Raw genomic sequence first — 26,265 nt, 5'->3', positions numbered from 1 at the left:
GAGGGCCTCAACCGGGACCTTGGGTTCATGTCACATTACAGGTGATCACCATTGCAACACACACACACACACACACACACACACACACACACACACACACAGACTTAAAGACACTCTGCACCCACAACACACACACACTTTCTCACACTCACAACCCCCATCCCAGACAGACACAGACACACATGCACACATATATTTTGTGTGGTGAATTTGTATTGCAGAGTAACATTGCACTTTGCTCAAAAACTGCATACATTCATGTAGAACTCTGAGCTCAAAAACTGTAGGAATTTATGTAAAACACTGATTCTAATCTGATAAGTGAGATAACAATCTAAACATCAGGTCATAGACAGAGAACACAGGGGGCTAACACCTTCAACATATTGTCCAGCTATCACCATTGTTAGCAGCTAACCCGAGAATGCAACTTTAAAAAGGGTTTTCTGATTTACACATGAAAGAAGTGAAACTATCACTGTATTCTAAGAGATGAAAAGCTTAACAGATAATCAATTTTTCAATGTATAATTTCAGTTATATCGCACTGCAAATTTTTGCTATAAATTCTGTGTTACGATCGAGCCCTCCACAATCACCTGATGAAGGAGCGTTGCTCCGAAAGCTAGTGTGCTTCCAATTAAACCTGTTGGACTATAATCTGGTGGTGTGAGATTTTTAACTTTGTGGACCTGTATGTCTACATCTCTCTGCATGCTCATGCTAAGGTCTCTGCCTTTTCCTATTTAATAAATAGTATGTAACTGTATGATCTGTTAGCTGTTCAGCAATTGAGATGATGTATTGGGTGAATGTACAACATTAAACAATTAGACTATTTACTCTGGGTAACAAGTAGTTTAGACTAGCACTTTGGTGATCTTTTATGATTTTATATAGTTTTGAGGTTACAAAATTTTATTTTTCAACATGAACTATATCATTTGCCTTTGAAGGTAATGAGAAGACTTTCCAGGCAGTCTAACACTACAACAAAAAACCTTCAAGAATGAAGAAATGGTCAGTAATAGATGTTAAAAAAAACTGTAGAAGCTGGAATCCAAAGTAGGCAAGCAGGAGGCTGGAAGATTGCAGCAAACCAGGTAGCATCACGAGGTGGAGAAGTCAATATTTTGGATATATAACCCTTCTTCAGAGTCAGGACCAGAAAAAAGCTGCAAAGTTAATCAGGTTTTAAAAAGAGAACTACAGGAGCACTGATTGCTATTACCTGCTGAGCTTCGTGTTTTGTCTCTGATAATTAGTACAGTCTAGGATACAGGCAGAAATGGTTTTGGATAAGGTAACAAGATCAAGGTTTGTACAATATGCAGAAGAGTTATACCTGAAGCGCTGACTTTTTTACCTTCTGATGCTACCTGGCTTGCTGCGTTCTTCCAACCTCCTGCCTGTCTACAAATGGTGAGGGATAAGCATTCAAATATTGAGACAACCTCAAGAATAATCAATCAATCAATCAATCAATGGGTCCTAACAGCATAGCTTTCCCTTTCCAAAAAAGAAATGGATAAAGAACATGTTAAACTATTATCTTGACAAGCAGTTACAACAACTGACCAGAACAGAATTTATTGAAGAGAGCGGGCCCACAGATAACTGACAACTTAAGAACTAGTCAGGAGACAGGCAGAGGTGACATCAGTCAGTCATCGCCCTTATGAGCCAATTAGAAATTGATCATGCTTCCCTTAAACCAGTTAGCTTCAGGCCTCACCTCGGCAAAACAAATTACTAATTGATAACTGTGGGTTGTGGCTTGGAAAGAGTTAATGCTCAGCTACATCCGGCAAAGGCATGTATCAAATTTGAAACCAAAGTTACTTGGTTGTCTAGTCAGAAGGAGGAGACCAGAGGCATTGTAGAGAGACTAAAAACAGAATACTATTCTCATGCGTCAAGATGAACCAGAAAGTAAGAGTGTAGAATGCCTACAGAATCATTGCCATGCTTTGTTAAGTATAACTACAAGCTTCCTGAGTCTGTCTTCTGTTGCTATTTTGGTTTAAAGCCTGAAATGAACTGATCTTGGCTTTGAAGTTAAAATTATAATACAGAACTGACAAGTCTGTGTTTAGCAAGGGATTTCAATAAGCTAATGGCTCTGGATTTAAAGGCAGAGATAAAAGATTGAAAAAAATTAATTTCATGTTTTGTAAATATGGTGACCAGATTTAAGCAGTGATCTACGGTACAATTAACAAAATAGTTGCGGGTTAAAAAGGTAATGGAAGAGTGGTTAGGGATTGGATTTGGACTACTTGTACAATCTCTCACTAAAATGGAGGAAGTTAAAAATCAAACACCAGGTTATAGTCCAATTGGAAGCACACCAGCTTTCGAAGCAACGCTCCTTCATCAGATGATAGGGGAGAATTATAGCAATTTCTGTGTTACGATCGAGCCCTCCACTAGCACCTGATGAAGGAGCATCGCTCTGAAAGCTAGTGTGCTTCCAATTAAACCTGTTGGACTATAACCTGGTGTTGTGTGATTTTTAACTTTGTACACCCCAGTCCAACACCGGCATCTCCAAATCATAAAATGGAGGAGAATTTGCTGACAGTGAACTCAGATGCACGCATGCAAATTTGAACAGTTAAGAATACAGCAGCAAAAACTCTTGAAGCGATGGTGTGATGACAAAAGAACCATGTGAAAATAGTTGAACTGGTTCCTGATGAAGTGCTTTTGCCCAAAACGTCGATTTTGCTGCTCCTCAGATGCTGCCTGAACTGCTGTGCTCTTCCAGCGCCACTAATCCAAAATCTGGTTTCCAGCATCTGCAGTCATTGTTTTTACCTCAAAAATTTTGCCAAATCAGCCAAACTCTAAATGGTCTGCAGCAGCATGAGCTACACATTTTAAGAATTCACTACAGATGGTCAGAGGCTTATAGTCCATGTCAATTAGTTTGTGGCAGGAATCCTAAAATTCCAGCAACACTAGGTAATCAGTCTTTAGCTTGAGAACGCACTCTCATTAGTTCTATTATATTGTACTGTTTGAGTACACTGCAAGCAGGCAAAAAGGTTTCCATTAATACAGAGGTCTCAGAAAGGATTCAGTTGTTCTAAAAATATAACTGTAAGACCATAAGAAATAACAGGTGTAGGTTGTTTGGACCCTTAGGGTAAAAAGTGAGGTCTGCAGATGCTGGAGATCAGAGCTGAAAATGTGTTGCTGGTTAAAGCACAGCAGGTTAGGCAGCGTCCAAGGAACAGGAAATTCGACGTTTCGGGCCAGAGCCCTTCATCAGGAATGGGACCCTTAAGCCTATACTGCCAGTCGATAGAATCACTGCTAATCAGACAGATCCAATAGATCAAAAATCTATCTTTACACACTGCTTCTGCCCTCACAACTCTCTTATAGCAAGGAGATCCAAAAACATTCAGCCTTGAGTGAAGAAATTTCCTTTCATCTCAGTTTTAAATTGGTGATCTCTTTATTCTGAGACTATGCCCTCTGGCCCCATGAGGGAAAATATCTTCTCACCATTTACCCTGTCAAGCCCTTAAGAGTCTCTGCTTCCGTAAGATCACTCTCTTTCTTCTTAAATCCAGTGAGTAGAGTCCTAATCTATTTAACCATTGCTCATGATATTGGGAATCATCATAGTGAACGTTCTCTGCACATCCTCCAGTGAAATGATATCGCTTCTTAAATAAAGGGGCTAAAATTGCTCTCAGTGCTCCAGGTGTGGTCTCACCATCATCTTGTTCAAATGCTGCAAGATTCCTATTCATACTTCAAACTCCTTAAAATAAAGGACCAACATTCCATTAGCCTTCCTGGTCACCTGCTGCTAGTTTCAAGTATCCACAAGTCCCTTTTTTTTTGCAGGTTTCTGCAGTTTTCAATTTTTAAACCTGGCTGTTCTTTTGTTCTCCCTTCCAAATAAACAACTTTAAATTTTTATGCAGGGAAAGAAGGTTTACTATACTCTTTAAAAAAAAAAGGTGGGCGCTTAACAAGGTGAGAGGTCCAGAAAAGGTCAATGGTAAAGACAGAAAAAAGTTACATATAACTAGATCTTTTAGGTGCATATCTCAAGGTATGGATTACAAATTTGCAGATCCTAAAAGAAAATACAACCAAAAGGTCCAAAACACAGTATAATCTTAGTAATCTGCAAGCAAACAGGCTCCATGGAAGAGATCACAAATGGTTGGAAAGATATCCTATTAATAGGAGGGGAAGAGAAAGGTCAAACAGTAATAGTTCAGAAAGAGATAAAAGAGGCAAGAGAGAGGGTGTACCTCTCCCTTGCCTTTTATCTCTTTCTGAACTATTCATGTCAAGGAATATAGCAGATGATGGAGCCAACAGGAGCAGTAGCCCATACATTTGGGAATTTGTAATGCTTACAATAAAATTAGAAAAGAATTATTAAAAGCTGCCAAACAGCAAGAATTACAAAGCTGGAGGTAATTGACATGTACACAGTTGCCAGACAGGGAACAACCAGCCCATCACAATGGAAATAAATGGAAAAGGGTCTGCTGATGGGGCTTAAGGGTGAAACAAGATTGGAGGCACAAGGGTTTTAACACAGGGAGGAGGAAGGAGGAAGGGATGTTAAGGGGTTTATTTGCTCCGCTGACCTTCAAGAAATTGGATGTCCTGGGGCTAGGATGGTATGTTCCTCTATTTGCAGGTACAACATAAAAACTTTACATTACCATCTCCTATTATTCAGAGTAAATTTACATTATTTCAGAATAAGAACATTTCAGTTAAAATTCTGACTACTCCCTGCAGTTAAAAAATTACTTACACCAGATCTTCCCATTATGAAAATTATCTAAATTACATTATTTCTGGAAATCATCAGGTCACTGCATTATGTCTTGAGTGGCACATGACTGTGGGGGAGTAGCTGGGGGTTGTCTTGTGGGCATTACTGTCTGCAATGTGAGATCTTCTATAATGGAAGAACTGGTTCCTTTATTCAGAGAGTTTCTCTTGACACGCTTTACAAACTTTGCGAAGAGTGTTAAATGATACTCCAAAGCTTGTACTTGCTTAATAAATTTTGGCTGTTCACAGAAGTTGGCATATTGCAGTTGCATAAAGTGTGTAAGAATCTCAAGAATGTCTGTGTGGAGTTTGCACATTCTCCCGTGTTTGTGTGCATTTCCTCTGGATGCTCCGGTTTCCTCCCACAGGCCAAAGATGTGCAGGTTAGGTGAATTGGCCGTGCTTAATTACCCGTAATGTTAGGTGAAGAGGTAAATGGGTCTGGGTGTGGTGCTCTGCGAAGGGTCAGTGTGGACTTGTTGGGCCAAAGGGCCCGTTTCCACACTAATGAGCAACCTAAACTAAAAAGAAAAATAACCTAACAAGGGAGGAGAGGATATTAGAATACAGTGGATTCACCGATGACAAGAAAAGGTATTGTGATAATTTTCTTGGCTTTATTAGCATCAAATATTTGAGAATGCAGATCTATTGATAATAAAGCTGCATTTCTGCAGGGAGGTCATCTGAAAAGGGAAGCAATTCTTGGTTCTTCAATAGATATCAAACACAATTGGTACACTTGACGTTAAACAAAAGGTACGTACAGTCTAAATGATGATTCTAGGGTTTGATATTTCTCGGTAAAGATCCACCTTATTATTAAACCTCCAAATGAAAAGCAGACCCAGCTATGTTTCCAGTCAGGGGCAGCTTTCAGGCATCTTTATGACGCATATAGATGATTCAGGGAGTTTAGGAGCAGTGAATTTGAAAACATAGTTATAAATGGTTTTAAAGTAGAATTTAAACTGGAAGTTAGGTTTTTGAAGCTTTTAAGTACATCAAACCAGAATTAGGCAACATAGATTGACTGTCACTTTGCATCAGCAAGCTAATTTATAAAACGTATTCACTCCGTTACAGTTGTCAAAATAAGGTCTCAACAATATATTTTGGTAAAAAAATCAGTGGCTTCCCAAACTGAAACAGAGAAACTGCAAAGCAACAGGAGAGAGAGAGATGTCATACTGGTAATGTTACTGGGTCTAGTTAGTAATCCAGAACCCCAGCCTAATAACACCAGATACAGGAGCATAGGCCATTCAGCCTATCGAGTGTGTTCTATCATTCAATCGTGACTGATAGGTTTCTCAGCTCCTGCTGCCTTGTTATCTTTGATCCACTTACCCATCAATAGCCTGTCTAAAACTACATTCAATCACTTGGCTGCCATAACCATCTGTGGCAAAAAGTTCCACAGAACAACCACCCCTGGCTGAAGAAATTCCTCCTCAACTCAGTTCTAAAAGGACGTTCCTTCATTCTGAGGTCCTAGTCTCTTCTACTAACGCAAACATGATCCCACATCCACTCAATCCAGACCTCCTCAGTATTCTGTAAGTTTCAATCAGATCCAGTCATCCTCCTAAATTCCATCAAGTACAGAGTCCGCAACCGCTCCTCATATGACAAGCCCTTCAACCCCACAATTACTCTTCTAAACTTCCTCTGGACGTATCCAAGGTCAGCACATCCTTCCTTAGATACAAGGCCCAAAACTGCTTGCAATGTTCCCAATGTGGTCTGACCAGAACATACGTGGTTGAGTTTTTTGAAGAAGTAACAAAGAAGATTGATGAGGGCAGAGCAGTAGATGTGCATTCGACAAGGTTCTCTATGGGAGACTGATTAGCAAGGTTAGATCTCATGGAATACAGGGAGAACTAGCCATTTGGATACAGAACTGGCTCAAAGGTAGAAGATAGAGGGTGGTGGTGGAGGATTGTTTTTCAGACTGGAGGCCTGTGACCAGTGGAGGGCCACAAGTATCGGTGCTGGGCCCTCTACCTTTTGTCATTTATATAAATTATTTGGATGCGAGCATAAGGGGCACAGTAAGTTTGCAGATGACACCAAAATTGGAGCTTTGGTGGACAGCAAAGAGGGTTACCTCAGATTACAACAGGATCTGGACAAGATGAGCCAATGGGCTGAGAAGTGGCAGATGGAGTTTAATTCAGATAAACGCGAAGTGCTGCATTTTGGGGAAAGCAAATCTTAGCAGGATTTATACACTTAATGGTAAGGTCCTAGGGAGTGTTGCTGAACAAAGAGACATTGGAGTGCAGGTTCATAGCTCCTAGAAAGTGGAGTCGCAGGTAGATAGGATAGTGAAGGCAGCATTTGGTATGCTTTCCTATATTGGTCAGAGTATTGAGTACAGGAGTTGGGAGGTCATGTTGCGGCTGTACACGACATTAATTAGGCCACTTTTGGAATATTGCATGCAATTCTGCTCTCCTTCCTATCGGAAAGATGTTGTGAAACTTGAAAAGGTTCAGAAGAGATTTACAAGGATGTTGCCAGGGTTGGAGGATCTGAGCTACAGGGAGGGGCTGAACAGGCTGGGGCTGTTTTCCCTGGAACGTCAGAGGCTGAGGAGTGACCTTATAGAGGTGTACAAAATTATGAAGGGCATGGATAGGATAAATAGATAAAGTCTTTTCCCTGGGGTCGGGAAGTCCAGAACTAGAGGGCATAGGTTCAGGGTGAGAGGGGAAAGATATAAAAGAGACCTAAGGGGCAACATTTAAGAGGCATTTGGATGGGTATATGAATGGCAAGGGTTTGGAGGGTAATGGGCCAGGTGCTGGCAGGTGGGACTAGATTGGGTTGGGATATCTGGTTGGCATGGACGGGTTGAACCGAAAGGTCTTTCCATGCTGTACATCTCTATGACTCTATTATACTGCCTCAGTACATCTCTGCTCTGGCAGTTGAATACAACTTGAGGGATCATACAAGATGGATTATGATGGTGCTGTCGGTGTGGGCAGCTGGAAAGGATGAAAGATGGAGTAAAATGATATACAATATTCCAAAAAATTGGCTTTCGTTTAGTGCAATAACTGAGCACCGCACAATCTAAATGTCTTTCAGAAGCTAGAGCACAAAGTATCAAGACCAAGGAAATAATTCTGTTTCTAAAAAAAACAACTGAGCTGCTTCAACAAAATAGTTTACATTAGTGCCATTAACCAAAGAATAATAGTGAGCGTGCAAATAAAGTTAAATGATAAGTTTTTTTTAAAAAAGAAAAAAGGTATTCAGTGCAATAATTCAGATGTTTCAGTAAGGACATCTGAAAGCAGCAGATGAAAACACAACTGTGGCATTGAGTGTAAAAAAATTGCTGATTTTCGACAGTTTAAGAATTCAGAAAGGCTGGTTTCAATATCCATAGTGGGAGAGAAATTTTATTTCATGAGGAAAAGATATAGCAGAACAGAGAATGCAGCCAAGAATGTTACATAGCCCATAGCTTAACGAGATAGTGAAGGAAAGAAACAGACATGAAGGTATTATGAGTCAAGAGTTCGGAAGTATAGAACATGCAACCTTCTGAATCCTCATCACCCACAGTGCTTCCTCCAAGTGGTGTGGGGAAGAACAACAGATTCATCAACTGTTTCATCAGCAACCTGCTCACTCATGCCCAATTTAGATTCTGCCAGGCCACTCAGCTCCTGACCTCATTAAAGACCTCATTCAAACATGGACAAAACAGCTGAATTCCAGAGGTGTGAGTGACAACCCTTAACATCAAGGCAGCATTTGACTGAGCATGGCTTCGAGGAATCTAAGTGAAACTGGAATCAGTCGAAATTGGGGACTAACTTTTTGCTGATTAGTCATATTTCGCACACATGAAGATGGTTGTGGTTGCTCCAGGAAGTCACCTCAGCTCCAGGACATCACTGTAGTGGTTCCTCCTTGGCCCTTCAGTTGATAAAGTCACTGACCTCACCTTTTATGATTGACAGGAGAAGTGGGAATGTTTGCTGATGATTGGCACAATGATCAGCACCATTGTACTCTATGTTCTAAGGACTTTGACAATATCCAGGCTTGGGCTGACAAGCAGCAAGAAGCATTTCTGATGAAGGGCTTATGTCCGAAATGTTGACTCTCCTACTCCTCGGATACTACCTGACCTGCTGTGCTTTGCTAGCACCACACTTTTCAACTCTGATCTCCAGCATCTGCAGTCCTCACTTTCTCTCATGCCACAAGACTGCCAGGCAACATCCATCTCCAATAAGAGACAATCTAACCACTGCTCTTTGACATTTAATGGCTTTGCCTTTACTGGACCCTCCAATTAATCAACATCCTACAGTTATCTTTAAACAAAAACTCAACTAGATTCAGTATATAAATAGAGTAGCTAAAGAGCAGGTCAGAGGCTAGGAATTCTGCAGCACATCTCACGTCCTGACTCCCCAAAGCATGCCCACAATCTCCAAGGACAAAGGCAGCAGTGTGATGGAATCCTTGCCACTTGCCTGGATGAGTACAGTTCTAACAATACTCAAGCAGCAGCAAATCATCCAGCCTGCATGATTGGCACCATATCCACAAGCATCCCCCAACTTCCCTCACCAGTATTCATTAGCACCAGTGTATGCTATCTACAATATGCACTACAGAAATTGCCAAAAATCCTTCAACAGCACCAATTCCACAATCACTTCCATCTATTTGGAGAAGTGGAGCAGATAAATGGGAACACCACCACCTGAAAAGTTCTCCAAACCACTCACCATCCTGACTTGGATCAAACATCAATGGGTCAAAAATCCAGGCATTCCCTACCTAAAGGCAGATGCACCATTGACTGCAGCATTTCAAGAAGGAGCTTCATCAGCTTTCAAAGGCAAGTAAGCACAAGCAGTAAATTCTGGCATAAACTTTATGAAGATAGTATGGGGAAATGCAGTGTTTGATCAGCAATTAAACGGCAGGGCAGGCCCAACAGTTTGAATGGCCAACTCCTGTTCTTTTGACCTTTGCTATTTGATTTGAAGCAATATTGTATCGTAAAATATTTTTCCCAATATCCTTTTGAACATTAAACTGGGAAAGAACAGGTAGACCAGGTAAATGCAGTGAAAAACTAGAACCAAAGGCACGATGAGCCAAATAACTTAAATTTTTGTACTGCATAGTTTTATTTTAATCTGAAAATTAAAAACTGCATACATTTAAATTTTGTGACTAAGATTCTGTTGTCATGATTTCAAACAAATTTACTTTGATTTAACTTGGAGCAGTTTAGCAAAGAAAAAAAAGTAACAATGTGGATCTCCAAGCTCTTTCTAAATACAAATGTTAACTTGATTAAATAATAAAATTTTAGAGAAAAATCACAATTAAAGCATTTAAAAAGAAAATCTTGTACATTTGTAAGCAGATTTTAGCGTTATTAAATGGTTTAACTTGTTCCCACATTGAGAAAGGGAGTGGAGTCAGTGTTCAATGAAAATCTGTTGATTCTGAAGCAATACAGGCCCTTTGTTTGCCTTCTTTTTAGATGTAATGGTCCATGTGCCTTTGAGGGAAAAATATACTAACTGATCTAGTGGTTTCTTTACTGACTTAAAACAATAACCAGGTTTCAGAAAAATGATCATGGGACCAGGTTGTCAGGAACAGCAAGAGAGGGAAAGAACTCAACAAGTTAGTTACAATGAGAGATCATTTGCCATTTAAACAGTTTATAATAAGTTGAAGGAAGTAATATTTTGCAGAAAAAAATGTACTTTAAATTCTGGGAGTTGACTAAGAGTGAAAAACTCATTCATTGAATGAGCTTAATTTCTGATAAAGCTTGTACACTCAGCTTAGCTCTAGGTAAAACCTTAGCTCTAGCAAAACCAACGTAGTGTACAAAATCCCATGCAAGGACTGCACAAAACACTACATAGGACAAACAGGAAGACAGCTAACAATCCACATCCATGAACACCAACTGGCCACGAAACGACACGACCAGCTATCCTTAGTAGCCATACACTCAGATGACAAACAACATGAATTCGATTGGGACAACACCACTATTATAGGGCAGGCCAAACAGAGAACAGCCAGGGAATTCCTAGAAGCATGGCACTCATCCACAAATTCTATCAACAGACACATCGACCTAGACCCTATATACCGGCCACTGCAGCAGACAGCAACTGACAACCGGAAGCGGCAGATTCAAACCAGTATAAATGCCGGAGGAATCAACACAGAAGCGCTTCACAGGAGGCTCCCAAGCACTAAGGATGTCACCTAGAAAGGGGATGAAACATTTGCAACAAAACTCCCAGCTCGGCGAACAGAACCACAACAACGAGCACCCGAGCTACAAATCTTCGCACAAACTTTGAGCTATGATTCCACAACTAATTGATCAGTTCCAAACTCTGTAGTCCTACCATATGTAATGAATTAAACTGATAGAAGGAAACTTATGAATATCCAGATCCACATCTTGCTACATAGGAAGACAGCTGTGGTTGTTGTTGAAGGTCAGCATCTTAGCTCCAGGATATCTCTGCAGTAATTTTTCAGGGTAGTGTCCTAGGCCCCAACCCATCTTCAGTTGCTTCAATAACCTTCCATCATTATTTGGTCACAAATGGTGATTTTCACTGGTGATTGTGCAACATGCAGCACCAGTCACAACTTCTCAGAAATAAAGCACTCCATGTCCAAAAGCAGCAAGATCTGGACAATAGGCAAGGATGGGCTGACAAGTAACATTCACTACACACAAATGCTAGGCAACGTCTCTTATTGGATTATTAATCATTGCCCCTTGACATTCAATGATGTCAATATGACTGAATCCCCCACTATCAACATCCTAGGGATTACCATTGGACCCATCACATAAACAATGGCTACAAAGCAGATTGGAGACAAGGAATCCTGCAGCAAGTGATTCATCTCCTGACTCTCCAAAATATGTCCACCTTCTACAAGGCACAAGGGAAAAAAGTGTAATGGAATACTCCTAATGTGCAGTTCCAACACCACCGAAGAAGCTTGACATCATCCATGACAAATCAGTGTGCTTGATTGGCACCACATCCACATTCTCCACCATTGACTCAGGAGCAGAAGTGCACTACCGACAAGAAGCACTGCAAAATTTCACCAAAAAAAATCCCAAGACAGCTCCTTCCAAACCCACAACCTATACGGTCGAAGACGACAATGGTAGCAGATACATGGGAACACTAACACTTGTAAGCACCCCTCAAGCCACTCACCAGAGTGAGACAGAAAGAGCAAGAAGAGGGAGGGACAGTGGGGTAGGTGGGTGGGTAAAGGGGGCTGTGAAAGGCATAGGTAAAAAAATCCAGCTGCAAGCCAGAACAAAAGCTTTTATTTTCATTTGATCAGCAAGGAGTAGGACAAAATGGGTGACCCCTACTGAATATATTACATGATAATAGGCCTACATGAGAAATGGGTTGCTTTTAGCACAGTCACCCAATCATTACAGAACCAGGCACAGGGCATGTAAAAAAATGGAACAATATAATCAGGCTGTGAAGTTAGTGAACTTAATGTTGAATCCCAGAAGCTCCAGGTCTCTAAGATGATGTTCTTCAAACCTGCGCTAAGACTGTCTGGAACACTGGAGGAGGAGTGGACCAGAATGCCTGAAGGGCACAGTGCCTGCTGAATGCTGACAAGGGAAGTGAAGGGAATGTGTTTTTGATTATGGCACCCCGTTGGAAGCAACAGAAATGATGGCTAACAATCCTTTCGATGCAGAGGTTGGTGGAGTGGTAAGGGAGGACCCTATTATTGTTGTGGGAGGGAAGGAAATGGGTGATGGCAGAAGTGAGGAAGATGGATCAAACACGGCTAAGGGCCCTGTCGACCATGGCAGCATGAAATCTCAGTTGACAATTTAGCTAGACATTTGAGGCCAGCCCTGCAAAAGGCATCATCATCAAAACAGTTACAACAGAGTCAGGAAAACTGAGAGAATGGGATGGAATCCTTAGAGGAAGCAGGCGTGAGGATGGATAGTGCAAGCAACTGTTTGTAGCGCATATTAGTGGCCAGCCTATCCCCAGAAATGGAAGATGTCAAGGAAGGGAAGAGAGGATTCAGAGGTGGACCAGATGAAGGTGAGGGCAAGGTGGCAATTGGAAGGAAAATTAATATATTTTTCAAGTTCTGAACATGAAAGGGAAGCAGCAAAGATGTTACCAATCTATTGGAGAAACAGTTGTGGATAGAGGCCAGAGTAGGACTGGAACAAGGAATGATCCACACACCCCAAAAAAAACAAGCACAATTGGTGCCCATGCAGACACCTATGAGCACCTATGGAAGACAGAGACAGAAGAGTGAAGTTGTTCAATGTGAGGACGAGCTGAGCCAGGCAGAGGGTAGTGGTGGATGGAGAGTGTTCAGGCCTCCTTTCCAGGAAGAAGTGGAGGGCCCTGAGACCATCCTGATGGGGGATGGATGTGTAAGGGACTGCACGTCCATACTGAAGACGTGGCAGCTGCTGGCCACAAACTAACTCACACTAAGAAATAAGTTGATTGGAGCAAGAATAGGCAGAAACAATGAGTACTGTCAGTGGATTTTGAGGGCAGGGCAGGGGGAGCACCAAATGTTGGGAGGCTGTAGCAGGGAGATAACCAGATGAGATGAGATTGGTCAGACTCATGGACACAAAAGCATGTCAGACATCTATTTTCTATCTGCAAAAATGACCCTAAGCTTCTAGTTGCCTGTCACTGGAACACACCATCATCTTCCCTGGCCAACATTTCTGTTGCAGGCCTGCTGCACTGTTCCAGCAAGCCTCAATGCGAATTTTCCACTCACTTTCCACTGCAGTCTCAGACTCAATAAACCTTAGAGCTCAACTCCATCCTTCCATGTCTTTTTTTTTTAAATCCACCCCATACCTGGTCTTGTTATGACAAGGGCTGCTTTTAGCACAGTTACCCATTCTAATGCATTCCTAGGCCTATTATCACAATATAGATTTCATTTTGTCCAGCACATTTATTTTCTCCTACTTAGCTCTTATTATCACTTGTTCAGCTTTTCTTCTGTCCTAACATGCTAGGAATAATCTCCATGTGTATCTAGACCTTTTATCTCTATCTCTCTCTCTCACACACACATTGGGCTCCATCTCCTTCCCCACATGGTCCTCTACCATTTCAGCTTCAGCACAAGCACCACATTTTCCTACCTACTGACAGTTCTGAAGAAGAATCACCGCACTAGAAATGTTAACTCTACTTTCTTCCCACAGATGTTATCAGACTTGCTGAGTTTCATCAGCAATTTCTATTTTTGATTCAGATCTTCTACATCCGCAGTTCTTGGTTTTATCTTTGTTTCACATTATTTAGCTCTCCTGGTCCACAGTAATTATTCATGGACGAGTAAACTGTTGTTATGTGACATCAAGTTATAGAAATGCCAAAACAATCCAGGACTTAACAGAGGTAATTAAAGTCAAATGATTTGGTTCACACCACGAAAATTTTAATTCTTGTGAATTCTCAGTGTGATGCAGATCGAGAGACATATGCGCATTATCTTTCACGCTAGTTACTGCAAGCTTGGATTTCTGGGATTGAGCTAGTAATTGGTTGGTTTTTCTGGCAGTCTGAATTTAATAAACAATTTCTAAGTATTTTTATGACCATGGCGGTTTCCTTTAAAAAAGAATTTTTGAAGCCTGATTGTAGAGTAGATAGTCGAGAGTGTGGTGCTGGAAAAAGCACATCTAGTCAGGCAGCATCTGAGGAGCAGGAGAATCAAGCCTTTCATCAGGCATGAGCTTAGATTGTTGATGACTCAACATAGTACATAATGGGGCCATTTTATTTAGTTTTGTTAGTCTGGAATCTTTAATCTTGGTGGAAACACCCTGGGCTAAGAGAAACTTCTGGTTTCACTTAATTTTGGGTAGTGGTTTAGTCTTGGGAAGACCTAGAAAGAGGATGTCTATAAGGTGCAGTGCTCTTAAAAGAAGGCTACAGTGAATTAAGTCCTTCGAGTGAAGCGTTAGTGTTGGTTTCAAACCAGATAAAATCCAGATGTGGTAATTTAAGCTAAGTGCAGCAAAGCTTAAGCGTATGAGAGTTCCAGAAAGAAAGTGTCAAAGTTCTGGCTTGAAAAACAATTCACTAAAACATACCAAAGTGTAAAACTGGTGTGTTAGGTACAGTAGCAAGGCAATTGGTGCTTTGAGAACTTAACAGGGGAGTTTTGGACATGACAAAAACTTTTTCTTTTCAACTAATAAAGGAGAGTTGAGACTAAATTTTCTTTTCACTGTATTTAAAATGTCTGAATTTGTGTAGAGAGAGTTTAGATTATTCTATTTTATCTGGATTCCCTTTGTAGAAATCTTCCATTTTGTTATTAAAGCAAAATCTCCAGCACTTTGCTCTCATGGTTCAGCAAGAGACCTCTGTAGTAAAATCAAGATAGAATATGACCCTATCAAGCCTGGTTCCTGACAGAGATCTGACTTATCTGGTAATATCGTATGGTGGAATCATTACACAGGAATACAAGTACCCAATTCTCAGGCTGCATGCAAAAGGTTAAACTGGGATTCAAATTATCCTATTCAATGTTTAAGTAAATTCCAAACCCATACCTTAATTACTGTAAAAGCATGTTCACCCTCCCCAACATGCCCAATTTTCATTCTTCTAACATTGAAATTCTTATCCATAGTTTATTAGCTCAAGATCGAATGTTTAAACACACTTACTGAATTGTATTATTTAAATTTCACTTATTCAGTCACTCCTATCTTGTACTGTGGTATTCTTTATCCAGCATTAATTGACTTTAAAGATCATCTAGCTACTAATGTATCATTTTTAAAATTCTTGATCACAAAAATCCCACCCATCTCCTTGCACCTTGCACCCTCTGGACCACATCCTACATTGACACTCTCATTCCCTGCAGATCCACCCACCCTTCCTTTATGTTTGTCAGTTAGCTAATAATTTTGGTCTCCCCCATACTCCATATCTTGAAATTTTCTTCATTTTGCCCACCTTTAAAGGTCTCAAGAAAACCAATCTCTGTAACTACATCTTCATTCAAAACCCCAAATCCACTTCTCACTGGGGAGTTATTTTATTAACAATCACTATAAAATGTCAAAATTGCTGTCAAGTATCTTTACATTGAAAGACTGGGGATGGCGGAAAATAAAAGACCAAAACAACCCTGGACCTGTATATCACTGGTGTTTTGTTACCATAGGATTATTACCAACTTGAATAAGTCTATTGCAAACTTGATCCTAAAAAGTAGGATCTGAAATTCAATTGTGCCACAAGAAATTTGCGGTAGGAGTTACAAATTAATAAGTTGATGAATTAGTGTAGATATGAGAACTTCAGAATTTATCAATATAAGTTAGCTTTAAAAACCATGCCACAATATTCAAACAATATTATTAATAGTTAGTAATATTTAAACCTACAAAAGTGTCAGCGGCATCACAGGCAAGTCCTCAACAAAATTTCTGACATGGGTAGAACGTGCCAATTGTGTCATAATGACATCATGCACAAGTGACAGAACTATGCATCTGGTCAGATTTTTAGAATTTTCTGTTTGAAAGCAAGACAAGACCGTTAAGCAGGCTTTTCCTTAGCACTTTTAAGAAATTATTTGCCCTGGTTTCTTGCTCCAGCACAAGCCATTTTCAATATGAACAAAACTGACACAATAAAGCAAATAATTGATAATCAAGTTGCCCTCTAGCTCAACATGAATAAAGCAATTATCTTATAACCTCAAGAAAGTCAATTCTGTAAGTAAATAGACATAGAGGGCTCAAATCACTCAAATTCAGTAGCCATTAAATCTAGGATGAGAGAATGCCAAAATGCAACAAACTTCTACAATTTCCATTGAGGACATCACGACAGATCAGCATTATTCCATAAAAGAATGTTGGACAATATACAAAACAATAGGATGTGGGAAGCTCAGACAAGAAATGAGAAACTATTCTATCAGTACAGAGGGTTTGAACCCAAATAGTTGGCATTTTTGGTAAATGTTGAACCAATGCTTGAAGCCAGTTACAGCCTATATTGCACATTTTTATAAAAAAAGTTATTGAAATGTGAAGTACTGAAGTTCACTGTCAGTGCCAAACGTGCCACATATAAGTGATTCATTTGTACAAGACAAAGCAGAATCGTCCACAGTGCAGAGAAAACAGGAGTTTTCACATCCACTATAAATACAATAGGCACTAACTCCACAAAGCTTGTTTTTTCCCCTTGACTACATTAACTCCACTACACGAAGCGAAATATGTAACAATGGTGAGACAAATTGCACAGGTTGGCTCCTGGAACAAATAAATAAATGCATTTAACAAGTACCTTAAACAACGATGCTTCATATCATTTGCAAATTGACATCTGTGTGCATAAGAAAGCTTAGTGGCATGTTTTCAATTTTAGGTAACGATAAGCCAGTGGCTTCAAATTCTACATGTTTTGTTAGAATAGTTGAAATTAAAAATCTCTCAACACGAATCAATAAGGTTAAATTAGCTGTGTGAAAACATCAGTTCAATTATCTAGCCTTACCTTTTCAAGATTCTTCAGTCCGAGATACTTAGGGTTTTTTTTATTGTTAGTTTAAGTGAGGATTGGTGGTGTGTTCTTCTAATTCGAACAGGCAAGTAGTAAATAAAGGAGCTCTTTAGACACAATTAAAGCTAAAAATCCTAAAATATTAGCCAAATATAAAACATTATACACTTCAACATCGTAGCGTGTGGTTTTCTTAGGCAGGTGGATAAATACAGCATCAATCGGTTGAAGGAGACCAGACTGGAGACAAAAAGAAAACTTGTCCAAACAAAGACGAACCTGATATGGCGGCGGCGGCTCCTGGTCTATTTCGGTGCCGTCTCCGTAACTCGCCCGGTCAGAAGACTCATGAAGCAAAGAAATATCATCCGACGTAGGAGATTTCAAACAATTTCCCATATTTTTCCTTGAATATTACACCGTATTTACCATCACTGCAGGATCCGGCGTGGGGGAAAGCGAGGAGAAAGCTTAAAAACTGACGGAAAACGGGTGTGTAAAAAAAACAACGCACGTTTCTTTATGGGAAACGTCGCTTCCTCCCTCTCTACCACCAAAAACAAGAAGATCTTCTTTCCTGTCAGAAAACTAGGCCGCCCGTTCCTCTTATTTCTGCCTGTCACCGAAAGCAAAACAAAAACAAGCCACCCTGTAATTCAGGGTGTGTGGGGGTGGGGGTGACTGGAAGAAGAAACACAGACTGCTGGCTCACTCCCAACTTTTCATTAACACGGCAAAATATGCTCTTTGTCGATCATTCACCGACTGAAGGGAGAGACCGGTTTAAGCCGACAGCCAGCCCTGCCTCCCTCCAGGCCAGAACTGGCGTACAGCTGTACCTTTCCCCTTCGCGGCTTTGACCCTTCTCTTCTCCCCCAGCGCCTCGAGCAGGGCCCGTGTGCGTGAGCGCGGGCGTATTACGTCACCAGCCAGCGCGCGCGGCCTGCCATGGGCGCAGATTGTTGCTCTCCCTGGAAACAAAGGTGCACTCAGCGTGCAGGGCGAGCACTCAGCACTCAGCGTGCAGGGCGAGCACTCAGCACTCAGCGTGCAGGGCGAGCACTCAGCGATTTCCCCATTACATTGAACCATGCGTGGTTCCGTGGTTTGAAAAGCGGAATGCACTCCCGTTTCAATGGATGGTGTGTGCCTGATCTAGCTTCCTTTTCTGTCAATTTTATTTCCCACACCCTGGCGAAGGCAACATGTTAGATGCCGCAAAACCAGACAAAACATTAGCAGGGTTCTTTGGGGCGAGAAGAAGTCGAGAAATGGGAATTTAAATTCCACCTCAGCAGTTAGAAATGTACGTTCAGTGAATTAACTAAAGTCTACCATCATAATAGTTCAACCGATTTATGCTTCGGAAAGAAATCGGCCATCATTGTCTCGTCTGGCTCACATTTGTCTTCTGTTTCACAGCTTTGTGGTTGACTCTTAACTGCCATCTGAACTGACCAGGAATAACCATAGAATTGTATTAAAAGCTCTTAAGATGGACTGCAGTGCTCTAAGCACCAATTTCACATTAGGCAATTAAGGATGGCATATGAATGCTAGCATTGTCAATATTACTTCAACAAGCCGTGAACGAAATGAAAAAAAAAATCCTGCGCCTGAGTGTACAGAACTGAACTGCGAATCCAGATCCCAGAATTGGAAACCAAAGTAGAAAATCTATCTTGATCATATGCACTAGAGTCATAGATTCATACAGCAGGGAAACAGACCCTTTGGTCCATCTCGCCTGCACCGATCAGACATCTCAATCTGACTTAGTCCCACTTGTCAGCATTTGGCCAATATCCCTCTAAACCTTTTCTCTTCATATACCTGTCCAGATGCCTTTTAAATGTGGTCATTGTACCCGTGTGCACCAGCTGGATCCAGACATGCAACACCCTCTGCGGGAATAAGTTACCGCTAGGATCCTTTTTTAAAGCTTTCCCCTCTCACCTTAAAAATATGCTCCTGGTTTTGGACTTTCCCATTCCAGTGAAAAGATCTTGGCTATTCACTCTATCCACGCCCCTCCACAAGGTCACCCCTCAGCCGCAGATACTGTAGGGAAAAAAAGCCAGGGCCCATCCTATTCAGCCTCTCCCTACTTTATAACTGAAACCTTACAGTCCCAGCAACTTCCTTGTAAGTCTCTTGTGTACCATCTCAAGTTTAAAAATATCCTTCCTATAGGATGACCAGAACTGTACACGGTATTGGAAAAGCGGCCTCACCAATGTCCTGTACAACAGCAACATAACACCCAAACTCCTATACTCAAGTTACTTACCTATTGAGTATAATAACTAATCACAAATATTAAGATATTTTACTTACTATGAAGGAATGATGTTAGTGTGAATGATGTATGTAAGGCCACTGAAGGGGAAAAGAGTACCAGAAAGAAGCGTTCAGTTGGAGGAAAGTCACTCTGTAGTTCGGTATTGTATGGCTCAGTGTCAGTGTTAACCTGAGCACGTTTGGGATAGTGGCTGTTGAGGATACTTTGGAGTAGTTTCGTAAATCTGTTAAAATTCAAATACAATTTGGCTTTTCATTTTAAAGTGTTGGCCAATAGGATTTTCTTCCTTTCCAAAGGTTCACTCCCTAGTAGAAACGCTAGGAATTTTTGATAAAACAGATTAGCTATATTTTGAAATCAGATTTGAGGTTTAAATCTTCAAAAACAAAAACAACACACTAATTGCCAGAGCCAGAATAAAAACTTCAAAACGGTTTTGCAATCCAACCACTCCCCAAAGCAAAACAGTTGTAATGCACTCAAGAAGGGTGATGATAATCTGTAACTAAACTGTTCTGGTTCTGACATTGTGCTTGCAGTTTATTTCAAAAGAAACGTTTCTTCAGGGGTGAAATCGTTCTGTTTTCTCAGAGTTGGCGTGTTAAGAGACTCAAGACCCAGGATAAAGAATTGACAAATATCGATGTAATGGCTTCTGTATTCTGACTGGTGTCTTGTTACCGGCCATTTCCAAACAGTGCCGAGAGGGTGGTGCTGGAAAAGCACAGCAGGTCAGGCAGCATCAAGAGTCGACGTTTTGGGCATCAGCCCTTCATCAGGAAGGGAGGATTCCTGATGAAGGGCTTATGCCCGAAACATCGATTCTCCTGCTTCTCGGATGCTGCCTGATCTGCTGCGCTTTTCCAGCACCGCCCTCTCGAATCTGATCTCCAGCATTTGCAGTCCTCACTTTCCCCCATTTCCAAACAGTGCCTGGAGACAAGGCCGTTCTGCAATCTCCTTTTCCGCCCGCAGTACCATTGGTTCTTTGGTTCACTTCATTCAACAAACTTATTAAAATGAAGGCTGAACCGTCGCAGTTTACCAAAATTAGAGCACTGTCCGTCACTCCTGCACTCCAACGGCTCTGCCAAAAACCACCAACCATCCGCTCAACAAAATCTAGCTCTTTAGGTGACACCCTGTGTCACTAAATTCCCCCCCCCCCCAAAAAATTTAGAGAAATCGGGCCATTGTCCTTTGAAGGGTAGTCTGCTGTCAAAGTATTTAACAGGACACGGAACATTTAAATGCATCAACATTAAGAGGACACGGAAGGAAACAACCGGCTGAGTACTTTTGTTTCAATAAACCGGCGCCTTCAACTTCCAGATCATTAAGTACACGACAGCTAAACTATAATCTGTAAAAATAATCCTGTTCTCATGGGTATGTGACTCCTGCCCAACGGAGTTTGTGAACAAATAGAAATTGCTGGAAAAGCTCTGCAGGTCTGCCAGAATCTGTGCAGAGAAATCAGAGATAATATTTGCGGTCCAGTGATCCTTCCTCAGAAAGTTAGTGAACATATTTTTAAATCGAACCTGCTCTGGTATGTTACGACACATCTCTGGTGAAAATAGGATAGAAACCCGGGCTTTCTAGCTCGAAAGCTCTCCACAAGTTTCTGGGTTCTTTGTTGCTCAATTACCGATAGATGACAAAATAACAGTCCATGTTTCTAACAGTCCAGCCAGCCATACCCAGTCCCTTGTCACATTTATAATACAGCTCAGTGCTGCGTGCTTTCAAAAATTAACACCATCCATTTATCAGATGCACCTAACCGAACTGTCGCACACGGAGAGTGTGGAACATGTTGAGCAATGTTGCTTTATTACAATTTTTAAACATCTCCCAATTATGAAGCATAAAACAGTTACGATGTCGCACTTTGATTTGACGGTTACGAGTTATGTAACGTTTTTGTTTCTGCTGTTTGGAGTTTATAATGTCAAGAAAGCTGTGAAAAATCCAAACGCAATGTTTCGTGACTTATTTCCTTTTGAACGCTGACATGATTATTGATGGTTTTGCAGATCAGCCGCGGCTTCCTCGGGTTCGGAGCCAAACTCTTGCCCTCAGTTTCGATCTGTCTAAGTTTGAACCGCATACCATGACATGAGAAATACACGCAGGAACATGTTGCGGTGTCCCGCCGAGCCTATAAAGTCCGGTAAAGTTTATTTAAGCGACTCCAAGAGTCCTCTCCGCGATTACTTTGGGGCGTGAGTTTTGTCTGCAGTACTCAAAAGTGTGAACATCAGCAAGGGAGCCAGTCGATTTTAGTTCGATTGACACACGAGGGTGGGACATTTGGATATCACGGAAACATTAAAACGCAGTCACTTTCAGCCAAAATCTGCCTTCAGCTTAAAGCAAGTGAAGTATCAAACTGGCCAGCAAGCAGGAGGAGATTCTGAGAGGATACTGCTGCTCGCCACGAATTGGAACAGCCCCAATCCTCAGCTGAACTCAACGAGAGGGATTCTGTGCAGAGGTTGAACATCTTTCCCCTCCTGACCCATTACATTTCGCATATATATCGAATATTTTAACTTAACGTGACATTATCTGAACATCCGTGACTCCTATTTGGCTGTCGGAGTTTGTCTTCTGACTCATATTTATAGTATTCATGACATCCAGTGAGCAATAACTTTGCAAATTAGGCATTGCCCAGCCATAGCTGACTTCAGTGTTCGTGAAAATCAATAAGCAATGGGTGAGATGAATTCGATTTCAGAACTTAAGTTAACTTGGAGAATATTAATTTACCTACACTAGAGGCAATGCTGGTGGTGGGGGTCGGGCACAGCATATTTAAAATAAACTCCACTCAATCACTGAATCACTCAATCTATCCTGTGTGAGAACCTCTCCAGCTATGTTCTTGAAACCTATTTTACAGGCCCCCCCCCTCCAGCTTCTGTCATGACACTAAAGATTTCTTACAGAAACTTAGCACCCACAGACCAGTCAACCCAGGAACATTCCATGTCACAATGGACATCAGCACTCTACACCAGCATCCCCACAATGATGGCACCACGGCAACAGCCTCAGTACCTAACACCAACAACTGCCAATCTCCGAGCACCATCCTACAACACATCCATTTTATCCTCGGCTGGTTACAAAGGCCCAATAACATCTCTTCTTCCTCAGGCAGCTTAGGAAATTTGGCATGATGGTGAATATCATTGCCAATGTTTATAGGTGAGCCATCGAGAGCATTCTGTCTGGATGTATCTCTACCTGGTATGGCAACTGTACCATTCAGGATCAGAGATGGTTACAAAGAGTGGTGAACTCAGCCCGGACAATCACAGAGGCCAACCTCCCAACTATAGAATCCATCTACGAGGCTCACTGTCAAGGAAAGGCCGCCAGCATTCTTAAAGATCCATCCCAACCTGGCAATGTTTTTCTACAACCTCTTACCATTGGGGAGAAGGTACAGAAGCCTGAACACACACAGCAGCCAGTTTCATAACAGTTTTAAACATACTGTTGTTAAATACTGAATGGACTCACAAACTCTTAACATTCACCTGTTTTTGTTTTTGTCGCTGTTTACCTATTATTTACTACCTATGCTACTTAACTATGTGATCTGCCTGTATTGCTTGCAAGACAAAGCCTTTTACTGTGCCTTGGTACACGTGACAATAAATTCAATTATTTCATTCATTCATTCACAACATTTTCCCCTTTCCTAATCAATTTTTCATTCAGATACACAGAACAGTTATGGGGACCAAATTTGCACCCCAATGTGCCAACATTTTTATGCACAGGTTTGCACAAGACCTCTTTTCTGCACATCACCTCCAACCAATACTATACACCAGATATATTGACAACATTTTCTTCCTCTGGACCCATAGTGAGGAGTCACTGAAAAGGACAACCACCTGATGAAGGAACAGTGCTCCAAAAGCTAGTGCTTCCAAATAAACCTTTTGGACGATGACCTGGTGTTGTGTGATTTTCAACTTTGTACATCCTAGTCCAACAGGGTACCTCCAAATCATGACCGAATTGTTAAGGTGTAAAATGAAGCCATTCAGCCACATCAGCTCTCTTTGAATTGGCATGATGACTTAGTATCATTCTCCTACCCTTGCCCCATAACCCTGAACACTGTTTACATTTAAGTAATCATCTAATGCCAGTTTGAGAACCTCAATTGAACTCACCTCTACCACACTTTCAGGCATTGTGTTCTCGGCCCCATCTATTTGCTGTGTGACAAAAAAATTGCCCCACATTTGCTTCTTTTGCAAATAATCTTTTATCCATGCCCATTCATTTTTGATCCTTTTATAAGCAGGAACAGTTTCTCCCTATTTACTACCCCTAGCCTCCAAGTTATTTATTAAAAAAATCTGTCAAGTATTTTCTTCGTCTTCTTTCCAAGAAAATATTTCCAACTGATCGTCATGGAGTTTTACAGCATGGTGTGTTGTCTATGTCAGTCATTGAGCACCTGTCTGCTCTCCAGCCCCATTTTCCAGCACTTGTGTGCTGTAATGCTTCTAATGGTCATTTAAATACTTAAATATTGTAATGGGATCCCATCTCTACACCCTTTCAGGAAGTAAGTTCCAGAAACGAACCACCCTCTGGGTGAAAATAAGTTTTTGTTGAATCCCCTCTAAAGTTTCTGCCCTTTACCTTAAATCTATGTTAAACTCTATAGTAAACCCTTTGGTTAATGAGCCCTCTACTAAGGGGAAAATATTTCTTCATATCTATGCCCCTCATTAAACCAGAGTGTAATGCTTAAACAAGGAAGATCCTAATGGGATGAGGAAGGTGTTGATTAAATTAGACTGGGAACGCAACTTATATGGTGGTACAGTTGAGGAACAGTGGAGAACTTTCAAACAGATTTTCACAGTACTCAAGGTAAGTCTATTCTGGTGGGCAGCACGGTGGCAAGCACTGCTGCCTCACAGCGCCAGAGACCCGGGTTCAATTCTCGCCTCAGGCGACTGACTGTGTGGAGTTTGCACCAGTTCTCCCCGTATCTGCTTGGGTTTCCTCCAGGTGCTCTGGTTTCCTCCCACAGTCCAAAAGATGTGCGGGTCAGGTGAATTGGCCATGCTAAATTGCCCGTAATGTTAGGTAAGGGGTAAATGTAGGAGTATGGGTGGGTTGCGCTTAGGTGGGTCGGTGTGGATTTTTGGGCTGAAGGGCCTGTTTCCACACTGTAAGTAATCTAATCAAATTAAAAACAAGGATAGCAAAGGTAGGAAGAGCCAGCCTTGGATAATCAATGAAATAAAGGAAGGCATCCAATTAAAAGCTCACGCTTACAAAGTAGCCAAGAATAGTGGGAAACAGGAAGATTGTGAAAATGTTAAAAAGCAACAAAGTACCACAAAGCAAGCAATAAAGAAAGGAAAGATAAATTATGAATGCAAACTAGCACAGAATATACATGCCCTTTTAACCACCTTACCTACCTTCTTGTTGTCTTCAAGGATCTGTGCATATGCATCCCAAGATCCGTCTGATCCTCTGCACTTCCTATGATTCATCATATACTCCCTTATCCTGTTAATTCCTCAAAATGCATCACCTCACACTTTTCAGAATTTGTCATTGTTCTGCCTATCTGATCAGCCTACCTTTATTATCCTGTGGTCTAAGCTTTCTGCTTCACTCTTTTATACATCACCAGGTTTCATGTTGACTGTGAACTTACTGATCAAACCCCTTATATTCACACTAAGATCAATACTGTGTATATTACAAATAGCACGAGAGCCAACACTGAATCCCGTAGTATGCCACTGAACACAGCTTCCTTTCATAAAAACAATCTGCAACCATCACCTTTTGTCTCCTATGATTAAGCCAATTTTGGATCCAATTTACAAAATTGTCCTAGCTCTTACCCTGTCAACCAGTCACCCATAAAAGAAATCATCAAAAGTGTAGAAAAATATATGTACAACATATCCCCTGCACTATTCTCATCCACACATCTGGTCACCTCTTCAAAATATTCAGTCAGACCTGCAGACATGCTCTCTCCTGACAAAATCATGCTAATTTTCCTTGACTAATCCTTGTCTCTCCAAATGGAGATTAATTCTGTTCCTTAAATCTTTTTCTAATAATTTCAACGGTGCAATGGGACCTGAATGTCATTGTACACGAGTCACTAAAAGTAAGGTGCATCAGGCAGTGAAAAAGGCAAATGGTATGATTTGAGTACAGGAGTAGGGATGCCTTGCTGCAATTTTAGAGACTACATCCTGAAGTATTGTGTGCAGATCTGGTCTCCTTATCTGGAAGGATGTTCTGGCTATGGAGGGTGTGCAACAAAAGTTTACCAGGCTGATTCCTTTGGAAATCCAGATTCATGATTGAAATGAATAGTTCATTAATTCTTCTGCTTAGGCGTCATTGCAAACTCTCCTAAAGATGCCTTCAGTGACCTAGCATATGTGGGCCTTGATGGCTCCTCAGCTGTTGTATAAATGGTTATATGCA

At 41.1% G+C, this 26,265-nt stretch overlaps 1 protein-coding gene across 1 annotated transcript in view; it reads right to left on the bottom strand.

Moving 5' to 3' along the window:
- Window positions 1-18,375, bottom strand: part of rnf11b (ring finger protein 11b) — a 42,078-nt gene extending 23,703 nt beyond the window's left edge. Inside the window, exon 1 of the mRNA XM_060830446.1 lies at window positions 17,733-18,375. Within this exon, the coding sequence (XP_060686429.1) occupies window positions 17,733-17,852 (120 nt within the window). The 5' untranslated portion in view covers window positions 17,853-18,375. The remainder of the gene's footprint in view (window positions 1-17,732) is intronic.
- Between the last annotated feature and the right edge of the window lie 7,890 nt (window positions 18,376-26,265).

This window comes from Hemiscyllium ocellatum, chromosome 9, assembly GCF_020745735.1.
Source record: "Hemiscyllium ocellatum isolate sHemOce1 chromosome 9, sHemOce1.pat.X.cur, whole genome shotgun sequence".
NCBI classification, from domain to species: Eukaryota; Metazoa; Chordata; class Chondrichthyes; order Orectolobiformes; family Hemiscylliidae; genus Hemiscyllium; species Hemiscyllium ocellatum.
The sequence above is the reverse complement of the archived record's forward strand: the minus strand, read 5'-3'. Positions and strand labels throughout refer to the sequence as shown.